This window comes from Falco peregrinus, chromosome Z (assembly GCF_023634155.1).
Source record: "Falco peregrinus isolate bFalPer1 chromosome Z, bFalPer1.pri, whole genome shotgun sequence".
Classification (NCBI taxonomy): Eukaryota; Metazoa; Chordata; class Aves; order Falconiformes; family Falconidae; genus Falco; species Falco peregrinus.
This window is the reverse complement of record NC_073739.1, coordinates 46118583-46132992: the sequence shown is the minus strand read 5'-3', so window position 1 is coordinate 46132992 and position 14410 is coordinate 46118583. Positions and strand designations below refer to the sequence as shown.

At 37.4% G+C, this 14410-nt stretch overlaps 1 protein-coding gene across 1 annotated transcript in view; it reads right to left on the bottom strand.

Moving 5' to 3' along the window:
* The window catches only part of GDA (guanine deaminase), a 32377-nt gene that overhangs the window by 13209 nt on the left and 4758 nt on the right, over nt 1–14410 (bottom strand). Inside the window, exons 2-9 of the mRNA XM_055791118.1 lie at nt 13620–13708; nt 11757–11928; nt 9162–9249; nt 7784–7889; nt 5068–5095; nt 3539–3646; nt 2372–2479; nt 162–259 (exon numbers count right to left, since the gene is read on the bottom strand). Of these exons, the coding sequence (XP_055647093.1) occupies nt 162–259; nt 2372–2479; nt 3539–3646; nt 5068–5095; nt 7784–7889; nt 9162–9249; nt 11757–11928; nt 13620–13708 (797 nt within the window). The remainder of the gene's footprint in view (nt 1–161; nt 260–2371; nt 2480–3538; nt 3647–5067; nt 5096–7783; nt 7890–9161; nt 9250–11756; nt 11929–13619; nt 13709–14410) is intronic.

Sequence of the window (14410 nt, the reverse complement as noted above, 5' to 3'; positions counted from 1 at the left end):
CATATATATATATATCACCATACTGAGAAATGGAGCATGAATGGTCAAGCTCAATCCAATGTCACTTTTGTGCAATGTCCTTTTAACAGTAGGCTGGACTCGGGCCACTAAGTGAACAAGAGCTTTATTTAGCTGTACACCACTCTTTTTTATTAACTTACGAAAAATTAGAATTGGGGCAATGTGAAATTGCAGCTCCACGAAGACTAAATATTTCCAGCTCTTCTTCAGAAAGATAACAGGCATGAGCCATCACTGTCTAAGGAAAAATCAGAATCACCAGTTTACTCAATATTGCATTTACTTCAGTGCCTGTGATTTTTGATGCACTGCTTTTAATAGCCAAAAGGACACCTGTTACTATCAAGGGACATAAATGCACTTGTTGGATGAAGCTCTTGAAATTGACAGGAGAGAAAAATTCATTAACTTTAGTATGCCTGATGTATCACTCCCTCAGCTTTTTTTCATTTATTAATGAAAGAAGATAGGGTGTTGACTTTTGCAGTGATTGCTGTGACTTAACAGCTTCAAGGAACAAATGCAAAAATGCCCTAACACTGAGGCAACCTTATGACTTGTATTTTGTAGCTAACACAGAGATTAAGTACTAGGGCTAGGAGTATATCAGATGCAATGAAAGATGTATGTACTCTTAGCATGTTTCCCATTGTGTCTCTAAAGGTTTTCACCAGGTAAATACGTATCTCTGGAATATTCTTCCATTAAAATAATTTAATTTGTTATGCAAGTGATTAATGACTTTTTTTCTTGGCCTACATAATTGATTTTAAAAGTAAGTTCACAAGCAGTACGCACAAAACATAGAAGTAAGTATAGGATAGTATCATTTAATTGGACATAAAACAATTACTCCCAGACAAATCTAATTGGAATTGCCTCATATGCCCATTGCCCACTCAAAAAGAGCAAGAACTCTGTTAGGCCTTGCAATCTGCTGATAAAAATGAGAAGGGCATAGGGACAGGTTCCACTGAGCATCTCCTAATAGCACTGTACCCTTGCCACCTCTACTCATCAAACTCAAGCATAACTGAAAATGCAATGAGAATAGCCACATCTTATGTTAAGGATATCCATATGGTAGCTGCTGAACCATATCTTTACTTTTTAAAAAGAAGGAAATATTTCAGGCACAGCTCTGAAAAACATACTTTCAAAACATTAAAAAAATGGTGTCTTAGTTTTGGTGGTTGCGGAGGGGTGAATGCCTGTGGTTTTGTCATGCTGGTGTTCAATAGAATGCTTCCCCAGCCAACCAGTAGCCCCCATTTTCAGTGACCATTACCAGCGCTGAGCCTATAAAAGTTTGACAGAATTAAGACTTACATTTTTGCAGCACTAATACTTTCTTCAGCACACTGATGCAAAAAACCAGCATGCATAGGATTGTGTAAGAGAGCAGAAGTTAATACTGTGTGCGTACTTAAGTAAACCATACTGATTTCTCAGGAAAAGAGGACTGTATATAAGTAATTTACTGGGGTATAGCTTCAAAGACAGAAATGGAAGCTCAATAGCTAATTCCCAGGGAGTTGGCAGCTGCCCTTTGTGCCTCTGAAAATTCCCTCCTAAAATTTTAAATTAATTTGACTGATGTTTAAGCACTCTGACTGTAGTTTGGCTGTTCATATTCACTCTCGCATGGGCTCTCCACTATCTAATATGGTGTCCCCTGGCAAAACCAAACCTGTACTTAGTGTGGACTGGTATCAGATCTGCTGGCATTTATCTCGCCAGCCTAAAGCTTTAATGAATTTCAACTCTTCAGAACACTGTGCCTCTCAATACTTGGTAAAATAAGCTGACAAGATGAGAGTGCTTTTGGATAGTTAGAACAGTAAAGTGTGCCTTTCTGTATGTAAGGTTCACACACAGAAGACAAGAGGACCAGCTGCTTTTCTGCAGGAAACTGCCAAAACATGAAGTTGGTCATACCATAATACCACAGAACAAATTCTCAGGCAAAACCAGTGTGCAAGAACATTGTAATTTAAGGATAACTGGGCACTCCTGAAGAATTACTAGCTCCTACAATACTAGATTTACCTAGTCTTCTTCTGATCCCACTGCCCCAATTTTCTTTGGAGCTCTTGGAAAATGTATCAGGAAGCATAAAAGATCTTTATTGTTCATCCCCCCTAAAATGCTTAGGAAAAGTGTGGGCTTGTCTAAAGTTCCAAAACCTTGACCAACACCTGTGCAATAGGGAATATAAAACCAATTCACCCTCCCCCAGATGTCACTGACCTTGACAAAACAATGCAAACTTTCAGGTAACTACAGTTAACCACCATATTCTCTACATGGATAGGTGTAAGCTATGCTGTGCAAGTTTTTATGCAGTTACCTTGCTGGTAAGCAGCTTGTTTTTATCATACAATTCAGTATAATTCTGGTAGGCAGGGAACATGTTCTCCACAAGTTTCAGTTCTTCTTCATTCTCACTTATGTGACTCTGCAATAAGAAAATATATAGCAATGAGTGGCTTAAACAGCATTAAACTTGAAGTAACAACCTTCTAAGCAAACTACTGGTGCTAAACATATGATAATAGAAACTAGTATTTGTAAAGCCTATAGTTAGATCTTGTCCTTGGTTTTCTGTTTTCATCAGAGAGGTCCCTGGGACCCAAAAGAGTAACTCCACTTGTTCTTTTAAAAGTGATATGAGATGGTATGCCTGGGTAGTCTGTCTCAGTAGTTTGGTGACATAATGGCCCACCTGATATTTGGCAAACATTAAATTAATAAATCAAATAATACATATGACTGTGAGGTAAAAGAGAGAACCAGCCTACCACAGAGTGGACCCTGGGATCAGGGCAACATATGGGTAGCTGCTCCATGTATCTTCAGATGGGCTGATTAATTCCTGGTCTCAGATAAAAATCTGATCCTCCTGTACTCCCATTGGAGCATATATTTTCAAAATGCCCACTTCATAATGATGAAAAATCCTAATGTTGGATAGCTTTAAAACAGTATACGCTTAGAACGGTGTAACCAAAAAAAGAAACACCTTGAAGTTTCAATAGACCTGAAAGCTTTAAAATATGTCTTTTTTTAAACACAGAAACTTCATCACACTGGAAATCCTACAGCTATGTTAACAGTTTTAGATAAGATACAAAGGTAAGTAATTCTTTTATCTACTGAAATTGCTCTGTACAGAAACAGCAGAAGGCAAAGAGACAGATGTTAACAACCTTGGATTAGGGAGAGCAACCTTTAGCAACCCAAGGATTGCTCTAGCCTACGATACTGGCAGCTGGTCTCCTACCAACCATGCGCTGGGGCTTGCTGACTGTGCATCCTTCCAGTCATGACCCCCCTCACTTCCTGTGCACATCACTGTGTTCTTGCAGAGTACCATCAATCATTTCAGAGGAATTTAAAAGTCAGACTCCAAGGAAAGAATGTGATTTAAATGTTTTGCTGACATTATGAAAAAACCCTGGTCGGCATGCTATCTGTCCAAACTATGTAAATCGTATACAGAACTCTCAGAGCTTACCTGCACATGGAGATCACAGGTCTGTGCTAAATTGCCAAGTGCATACAGCAAATCCTCTGTGCAGGAAGGGCCAAAGCGGGGCGTTATTACGGGCTGCACCCTTGGATACTGGAAATATTAAAGAGACACACTTGGGATTCTACATATGTAACTCAGTAACCACAATTAAGACAAGCATTTACACAGCAATTACATTTTGTCTCCACCACTTACTGTTTACTGCATCCTTGCCAAATAAAATTAAGCTGTATAGTCATTTCCTTATTTGTATTAGTAATTTCACCTCAGAAACAGAGAACCAAAGTTTTTTTTCCTGAAAACGTTTCTAATGAACTTTAGTAAGGAAGTTATTTTTCATTAGAACTCTTTCACTGAGTCATCAAGATTTTACCAGATTTCAGGAGAAGCAGTAGACGCTTCTTCATATTTGCTGACAGTCCAGTATGCATTATGCGAAACAACTGAGATGAATGACCAGATGTTTTTCCAAGTTGTGCTTCTGTACACATCAAAGATGTAATAAAAGACTGCAAAGTTCTGTAAAACCAAAGCCTTTTCTTGTTCAGTCTTCTTCACTCATGACAGCAACAAACTGTCCTTCTATTCCCTAGATAGGAAGATTCAGCACCAGATATGCTACACAGTAGGAAACAGTGCAGAAGACACCAAGACTAGAGCTACAGATGTTTACTTTACAGCTTGCACTTCTGAATTAATATTTTCATAAAAAAGAGACAATGGCATTACAAGCCTTTCTTCAGTCATAGGCCACAGCTGTGCACGTGACACCACTACAAGACAGTATATAATAGCACAGTTTGCAGTTTCTTATACCACCTCCCACATACAAGAAACTCAGGAATTCTGCAGATCAGCTGACTTACTCTACTAATACATATGATTTAGGCATTAAACTCTAAGCATCTGTGCTTCAATATTTTAAGACACAAATGTCAACAAATTAAGCCATTGAAAACAAAAGGCTGGTAAGAAAAGTATCCCTGCTTGTACTACTGGAGTCTACACCTCTATCTTTACCTCAGGAGTGTAAACCTGAACTTCTTTAAAAACAGAGTGGAAGACATGTGCTGACCCAAAATACTAATTTGGTAATGCATTAGTAACCCTACTGTAAAAACACTGATTTATGCTGGTGAGAACTTCTTTTACCAGTCTATTTATATACCAGAGAGTGAGAGAGAGACAGTGAATTCTGTCTTCCTTTAACAGAAAATTGTCCATTCTAGGAAGCTGGATATTTTAAAGTCAATAGAGCAAACACAGAACATTACTCTGATGTGCTCTGACCACATGAAACTGAATTTACACTGCTTCAAGTCCATCTCCCAGCAACATGGCTAACAGAACATTTTTCAGATTGATAACACCTGTCTACTACACAGAAAGATGTATATTTATTGATTTGGACACTAAGTCAGCAACGTTTGTTCAAGTAGGATTAACTATTTCATATATTCACACAGCATCTTCTGAATACAGGAGTGCATACAAAGGAGAATTCTACTTACTTTCTTCTCCAATAGTTCTTTAACAAACCTGAAAAAGGGTAGAAAAAATCTGTTATAAATCTGTCATCTGTGCTATAAAATACAAAAAATACAGAAAATATTTACTTAGATACCCTATTAAGATTTCAGACATAGATCCATTTTTTAATGAAAGCTGGGCCAGATTCTCAGATGAAATAGTAAGAACACAATGAAGTCAAGATAGTTACATCAAACCATGCTAGCTGTGAATTTGACTGTGAATATACATTTTTTTTTTATTTGCAATAATTAACATTAGACGTGGTAATTACTCTGAATTTTCACTGAAGACCAAATACATGCTACATTAAATTCACTGAAAACATAATTATAAGCTACAGCTGCCAATATTAGAGGAAAAAAAAACCCACACTCAAATTTGTCTGTCCATGAATTTAAATCACAGCTTTATATATATTTTCTTATTTTAAATATTTTTTTTAAAAAACACTATAATATTTCATACTTCACTTACAGTAGTTGTATACATCCTCATTCACTTAAAGAATCTTCGATTTTCTGGAAATGCTTATATTAGTGCTAGCATAAATTAAGCTACCTTACGGAAAATACATATAGATTCACTTACTTTGTTAAATAAAAGCAGCTACCTCAGGGACCTCTACAAAAAACTCCAAGTAATCAATATGGATAATGCAGATGAGCAAATAAAACTTCCTCTGATTTTGCAGGGAAGAAATTCTTTGAAAACTCGTAAGCACAGCATATGCAAATAATTTTCAAAAGTCAGTTTGAGAAAGGTTCTGGCTAGATCTCTGTGAATTTTTATGTCACAGTTTATATTCAGAAGAAGCTGCCATTTTGGTCACAACAAATTTGAATCAGATTTGTCAAATGTCTTCAGATGGAGAAGAAAATGATGGTGTAGGCTAGATTCACAACACTGAAGCCAGTGCTAGATCACCAGCTCACACGAGAGACCTAACTCAACTTCCACAATGACCACTGCAGTTTGAGCCCACCATTGCCTCACTTTGAGAGCCAATACATAGTTTGAATTAGGTATCGTTTGTCTGTCCCTCCTCTTATTGATCCACCAGATATAATGACAATATTCACTGAGGCAGAAACTGCAGCACAAGTATAACTCCTAGGTGATAATCCAAACCCTCTAGATAACTGTTTTAATTCTTTTTCAAATTCTTTGAACAGTGTAAGCATTGTTTAAAAACTGAAACACCTTTCTCAAAATACCCTACACTTTGTTGGCTTATGTACTCCTCTATGAGGAAAGAAAGAAGCTCAGGTTCAAACCACTGTCCTCTGCAGCAGAATAAATGTGAACATGGGTCCTCCTCTTCCCAGATGGCTTGACTTGAATTTAGATTTAATTTATGAAGTACCTGGAATTGTATATTATTTCCATGCATACAATATCAGTATTTCCAGAGGTTAACTGTAAAGAGCTGAAAACAGTGTAATCCATTTCCTGACAGTGTGGCAGATCACATTTCTTAGGTTCTTAAAAAAAATATCCGAATGTTGCCCTCTTAAAAGGAAGAGCTTTTTCATCCCTCTGCAATTGCATTGCTGCAATTCAGGCCTGATGAGGTAAGTAAGTACTTCTGATCCATGCTGACAAGCACACAGCTTTCTTGTCTACACAGCTCCGGAGTACTTGTGGCACACCCTCATCCAAAGCTGAGAAACATTTGTTATTAACACAATCAAATAAAAGGGGAGTTGGATATAAAATAAAGCTATTTAGATCATTCTGAAGCTTTAAAAAAAATCAAAACTGGAAGTTCTGCCATTTCAGACCCATTCAGCAGGACTCATGCTGTATTACAAAAACTGGGGATTTACATGAAGGAAAACAAATGTTAGGAGAGCGCAAATGATTAATACTACATATTTTTTAAATGTCTTTAAATATAAACACCATTAGAAATCGATGACCACTTCTAACTTTTACTGGCATTCTTATAGCATGATTTGCAAAAATAAGGTTGCAACTTCAAACAACTGCATCAAGATGATCATATTACTGTTAAATATTTTCTTTTTCAGCATGGTATTTGAAACATTTATATAACTAAATAAATAGTCCCATGTGAAAATCTGTATGTCTGCCTAAGCATTTTCTGAGCATGGAGGCAAACGACAAGGGAAACCTAAGACAGCAGGGTGTCTTGGGTCTCCTCCACCACGTACATTCCCTCAATTTAATTCTCCTTCATTCTCTTAGCTGCAAGTTACAGTGATTTCACCGGTACTATGCTAAAGGAGAGGAGAACCACAGCATGTTTAAAATATGAAAGCTGAATCCTACAACTTCAGTAAAGCATTATCCTAAATGGGGGAAGAAAACAGCTCAGAAGTTAACGGGGGTGAAGGAATTGATTGCCACCCTGCCATCTCATGCCAGGTCACACCACCTACACACACTGAGCTGTGAAGGAAAAAGAGGAGGCAGAAAACAGACAATAACAAATACATATTCTCTCTGAACCCTAGAGCTCTAGCTTCTCCCATTCTTTGGAAGAGCTGGAGAGAAGCCACTTGGGCTGTGCAGCGACTGGGTACGCAGGAATGGCCAGACTGTAGGAAACAATACTTCTGGAAGAAAAAACCTGTTCCAAATGAACTTACACCTGTAAGTTCTTAGTCAGCTTTTCAGATGTATGAAAAAGTCTTATTTCTAAAGGTTGTGCCATCAATTTAATCACCTTACCTTTCTGTCTCTAGGACAGAGTCAACAGTAATCTCTCTGTATTGTGGCACACTGTCATTCATATCCATGCAGACTTTTCCAACAAAGGCTCGTTGACCGAATTTATCTGTTGAGATGCATAAGAATATAGAACTTAAAATCACTGGTTCTCAAAAACTCCTACCAAGGCCTGTACTGAAATCAAAATAGAAAATTCCACTCAAGTCAGCTTCACTTAACATAAACAGAATTTATGCTCTTTTCTTATCTTTAAGTTGGGAACATCCATGTGACTCTGAAAGTTGAAAAAGAAAAGAGAAAAAACTCCCAAACATTTAAACAGTTCTCCTCTTCCACATGAGTGCCCAACTTTATAAATGTTATAATTGAAGACAAGATTACTGTAGTTTAACCACAACCAGAATTCATAAGGTTAGTATATGAAAAAGACCAGTGTGAAGTCGTGGATGCAAAACACAAGCATCAAAGTATAGTAGCTGTGGTAGATGAGCTGAGCTGAGAAAAGGCACAAAGATCTCGGCAAACCATCTCTCCTTAAGAGAAAGGAATGAGGTTCCTTATATGCCTCCCACATGCAGCTGGATGGAGAAAATTACCAGAGCTACTTCTAGCCTATTCCTTGGGATTTGTTCATGCTAGGACTCAGAAGTCATGTGTGAGACTTAAAAGGAATGCATGTAATATTCAGTTCTAAGATTTTAAATGTGTTTCTAAATTAGATCTCTTTTGTTCATTTTTACTGTCCGAGTTGTTGAATACAATGGCCTCGAAGTTTTAGGTTTTCCTAGAAAATTAGAAAGGCTAGGGAGATTTTGATGGAAACATTCTCATTAAATTGGTCTGCTTTGGGAGCTAGCTCAGCCTTGAGAAATCCTGCAAGAACCACAGCACTTTCAGACAGCAGGCATTTGCAACAGTGAACAAAAGGGAGGGATAAGATCCTGATGCAACTCCCACTGTTCTGGTTTTGGAGGGCACGTGGAGAGTTTTGATATTGATTCTCAACGGCAATTTCAGAATATCAGGAAATTAATGCACTGACTGCACATCTTGACATTCAGTCCTTTAATCCTCAAATACCAAAAGCTAGAAAGAGCAGAGAACTGCAGCTGAAGAGCAGCTCCAGCAGACCTAATTCAAGCTCAGCCAGCAGCTGATGTGGGAATGAAGAGACTAGACAAAACAGCAGTAGGAGAGAGGCGGTTAGGTGAACAAGGGTAACCTGGGTGGATTCTGGGGACGCAGTATGACAGCCAGAATGAACAAAAAACAAATTAGTAGAAAGACAGACCCCTAGCTAGTCTAAAACTCCTAAGCATTGTTTCCTTCAGCTAACACAGTCTGCACAACATCCTTCAAAACTCACTGTTAGTCTTACCTATAATTTCAGCAAGAAGAAGAGAAGTATCTGTGTGAATTGTTGCAAAGTAGCAAGCTGTAGTCGTGCCATTCTTTAGAGTTCGTCTCTATAAAAAGAAATCAGTTTCAACTGTCTGGAAAAAAAATAGTTAAGCTGCCAAATTGCAGAACAGGCAGTCTCATTTCAAACTCTGAGAACATTTAGTTATTGTGAAATTGTGCAGTGAAGTAGGAAGGTAAAATATAGATTTTTAATTTCACAATTGCTTTTTTAAGTCTGAGTGTTGATAAATACAAAACTTTCTCTTCCAAATACATAAGGATTTTAACAACACCTAAACCCATAGAAACCAGTCTGTATTTCCTTCACTCAAACTGGAAATAAATTCTGACTCATATTTAGAAATACAACCAACCAGTCATTTATGTTATTTCCTAGTTTTGAAAGGCTCTGGCTTCCACAGTGAAGCACTGTTTACCTAACATTAGCAAAGCAAGGCTTTTGGGAAAAAGTAGCTGGTTTTATTTGGTTACCTGATGTGGCTTGGAATAAATAGTATAAAACTCTTTTGTTATCCCTGAATACAAAGTAATAAACTGCAAGGTAAAAGTAAACTGAGAACAACTCTTCAGTGTAGTTAATTATTTATTTAATTACACCATTTAAAAGGAGAGGGTAGTGGATACGTGTTCATATTATGTTTGGAGAACATGTATAAATGAAGAGCCATTTACAGTCACATTAAGTCACGATTAAACTTACAGCTTCACTTGATCTTGGGACTAATGCATACTATTCGACAACCCATTCAACATACAGGTTTAAATTGCATTTTTGAATTCTGGCTACAATGTAATCTGAGAAATTTTTTTTATGAGAAAGAAGGTGGAGCATCCAACACAACTTTTGAGAATGGCTAGAGCCAATTATTTGACAAACACAAAGCCAAGCTCTGTCTTTTCCTTACAATATTTAAATTAAAGCCAAAAATTTAAAAAATGTCTTCAAGGGTTCCTAAAATTTCATTACTGAGACAAATTACCTTTTCCTTTCTTAGCTTTTAAATCCCAGAATTCTCCACTTCTGGATTCCTAACATCATTGTTAAATGAAAGCTAAAAACGTGGTTTCTAAATCATCAGCATCAAGAACTGGCTTTCGTAAAATTTGAGGGACCAGAGCAGGTTCCAGCTAAAATCTGGCAAATTTCACCTCATCTGTTTCTTTTACCTGGTATAGAAAGTGTTTATTTGAAACGGAATTTTGGTTTAAAAAAAATCACTGTTTTCATTACAACTCCAAAAGTACAAAGACACATATGAAACAGCATCTGCTTCCTGCAGGTTTAGTCCTGTTTCTAACAGTTGAAGGTTATTATCAGCCCCATCAGACATTGCAGAGCAGCTGATATTCTGAAACATTTTGGGGTGAAAACATTTTCCTGACCTTGTCCCATTTGATAGACATAGGGAGAGCCTAACCATTATGCTGAAGCTCCTACAGGTCACTCCCATCCCTCACTGGCAGTTCTTTCCCAAGTGATGTTACTAAACACCCTGCACAGCAAGTACTTTAGCTGTGCTAATGTCACCCAGTTTGAACTGATGGAAACAGTAACAGTATGTTGAGGCACACAGCTGGAACATGAGATCACTTCAATGTCTTAAGTAGCTGAGGGCATGTGTGCTTGTCACTAGAGTTTATGAGCAAGCTGCTCCTTTGTGTTTTTATTATGGCAGGTGGCAGAAAATAATTTTCTAAAAAAATTCTGTGGCAAGGACAGTATAAGTCTTTATTTCAGATTCACTACGCTATAATTTTGACACATGTTGTCACAGTATTAGACAAATGCAAGGCAACTTATGCTGACCAAATCATTTAATCTGTTGAAGATATTTCAGTCTACATATTAAAGGATACATTTCAGCTATAGGACAGAATCAGTACTCTGCAATGTGACTGAGCTGCTCATTGTTCATCAAGTGGAATTTGACCTTAAAGCCTTTATATTGCTTAGAATCAGTCTAGATCAAACACAGTATCTCTGTGTCACAACACTGTTGACAGACTTCAGCTAAAGCCCCTGCAGTGAAATATATTCCTGCTCCAAGGATCTCAGCTGTAGAAACGTCTTTCTTAATTACTCCAGAACACCCCAGATTTGTTGCCCGTGAGAAGCATCTTCTCTTTCATGTAATCTTTGCAGAAGACAATTCCACAAGAGGCTTTTTGTGCAGAAAAGGAAATATACTCTGACATAATTTTTTTTTTTACCATGCTTAGATATTTCTGCATTGATGTTGTCAGCACCTGCTGGCTACACTAGCTCTGAGAGTACTCTTAAATGTTGGTCATAGTACTCAGATATCAGAAAAAATTATAAACAAGTTCATTGTTATCCATATGATCAAATGAACTGTCTTACCAGCAAAAACAGAACAAGACTGGAACTAGCAGGTGACAATCTTGTCTGGCAATTAGAACTGCAGCTATACTATCTGGTCTTCATGACATTAAAACATGCTTTACTAATTCTGCTGACCTTCTGAAAACATACATATATTTCACAAATATGAGTGTCGTCAAGAAGGTAAATGGCATTTGCAGTACTTACAACAACTCTGGTGTACACTTCTTCTGCAAAATCACTGTCTTTGTATTTGGCTTCTGTTGGGAATGTGTAGGTAGTCAACCACTGCAAAAGAGGCAGATCTACTCTTGTACCAGTAAATGAATACTGAGGGGCATGAATGTGTGTATCAACCATTCCTGGCATGAAGAATTCACTAGGGAAAGAAATGAGAATTACAACAGTCCAAAACAGCACAAAATTTTCCACAGTAAGTAGTTTTGCTTTAAACAGTATGTTTGAGCAAATTCCACCAGAGTAAATGGCAAGTACAGATTACCTTTCCTCTTTCAGCATCAGCATATCAATTCCTACTGTGCTACCCAGACCCCTTTTATGGTATGAAGCAGTTGAATAACTTTTACACAGACTTACATAATAATAACTTTTATAAAGACTTGCTTATAGCTAACTGAGAGAAAAACAATATAAGAGCATGATGAATCCAGTTATCTTTAATATTCACGCAGACTAAATACCAACACTGAATAAAGCCAAACAGACTTCACAATAACTAAAATTATCCCACTGCAGAACCCACCCAAAAAAGAGATTTTGGCACAGTCTTCCTTTCTAGTAAGGATATATTTGGAATGTCTCTAGCTGACAGGCCATTACATTTACAAAACTGTACCAGTTTTTCTCTGCATTATATACATGTCTATACATACATATATTCAATCAATTAATTTCAAAGTTTAATGGAAGAACAGCCACTGTGTCTACAAATGAAGACACAGACACCAGTGAAAAAAATCTTTGCTCAATATCTTGAGACGAAAAGCATATTTACAATGGAACTGTAATATTGTCTGTTGTCATGTAGTGTTCATGCAGTAACAGGGTGAATATATTAACATCACCAAGAAGTTGCTATAATTATTTTGGTTTGTGCTGGAACTCCATACAGTATAAAATTTCTCTCACTCTCCTTCTCCCAGACTAAGGAATGAACGGTGATTTCATCTCTTTGTAGTTCCCCTTCCTGTTTTCCTGCACACTAAAAATGCTGAAAGATCTTTGTCAATCTGATCCATGCTCCCAGAACCTTCCATTTTCCTCAGGCTATTTCAAGTGAAGAAAACATCTGATGACTCATATATACTGTACGATTAGCCTTCCAACAAAGAACACAGATTTTTTAACAACTGAACACTAAAATGATGCAGCAGCAATAGATTCCAAGCCACAAGTTGTTTATAGTTCTGCTACTGCATGCAAAGCAAGAAGGTGCCATCCAAAACTATTTCACTTCACCAGAAAGGCAGGGGATTTCACTGGCTGAAGAAAAAAGAAATGCTCTAGCTGCCAATACATTTAGAAATCCAAGGTTCTGTGTTTAGAAGGTTTAAATCTTCTAATTTTATTAGTTTTTACTAAGGACTGTGTCAAAGCCCAAGCAATTGAGTTTTATATCTGTAGTGTTAGTGTTACCTACATTTACAAAGTCTAGAGTTTCAAGCTACTTAGGCAGAGCCCACTGCTAACAAAATGGACATAAAATTTAATCTGAAGGACGTATGTAATTTACTTCTGTAAGCACAGAAGAGGTCATGTAAGAAAGATAAATACAGCATTTTGTTCTGTGCACTGTAATTCAGCCAGCACAATTCAGCCATGGCTGCCGTTCCAAACTAAGGAATGCAAACACCGTACAGATTGTCCACCCTCCAAGTCCCAGGACACGGTCAGCTCTTGGGTTAAGATCCCTCACAGAGCTGAAAAAGAGTTTTGCCCATCAGATTTGGTTTAACGTCCTCCCCACCACAACGTATTCAGAAAGACTTGCATTACTTCACTCAGAGAATAAACGGCATTTGCTGAAATTAATCTAAACAAAACACATACTAGTTACTCAGTTCTCTTATGTCAGATGTTTTGAACCCCCACTTCTCAGCCAGTTGCTCTTGCTGATCAGTTTGTTCGAAAAACACAATCTAAAAGAAAAAAAACCAAAACATAGTTAGATTCTTTACGCCTGTATCCCACATCAGCTTTACATGAAGGCAAAACAAGTCATAGCTTAAAACAGATTTTACACACTTACTACAAAGGTGATAGGTTTGCATTGAAATACTTGTTCTTCCTGACTATCAAGCATGATTTTGAAATACCTACTTATAATCCAGTGAATAACCGCGCCCACTTTGTAACTTGTAAGAAAACAATTAATTCATTCTCAAGTAATACGCAGGCAAGACTGCTCAGACTTCAGCATCCACTGGCATTCCTGTAACATACCGCAATGCTAGCAGTATGGCTGCTCATCGTGGAGGTATGCAACAGCCTTATGGGAATGCAATTATAGTACTCAAAACCAGAAGGGTCAAATTAATTGCTTTGCCTAGGACTAATTGGCACTGAGCTAAGTATCTCCTAATTTTCTGCTCACATCATTAATGTTGAGGGTTTTTTTTTTTATTTTTTAAGTGCCTACGTACAGAAAAGGAATTGAGGAAAAAAATGCGGATAATGATTTTCAGTTTCCAGACTAAAAGCATGCTCAAGATCTTTGTTTATTTAAAAAAACCTGCAATTTGGAGCCTATCTCAGCCCCGTTTGACTCTTCGAGAACATCAACTCTACCGCTACTGAGTTTCTGTTGCTAAGTCACAATTTTAGCACACTTACTGTTTATT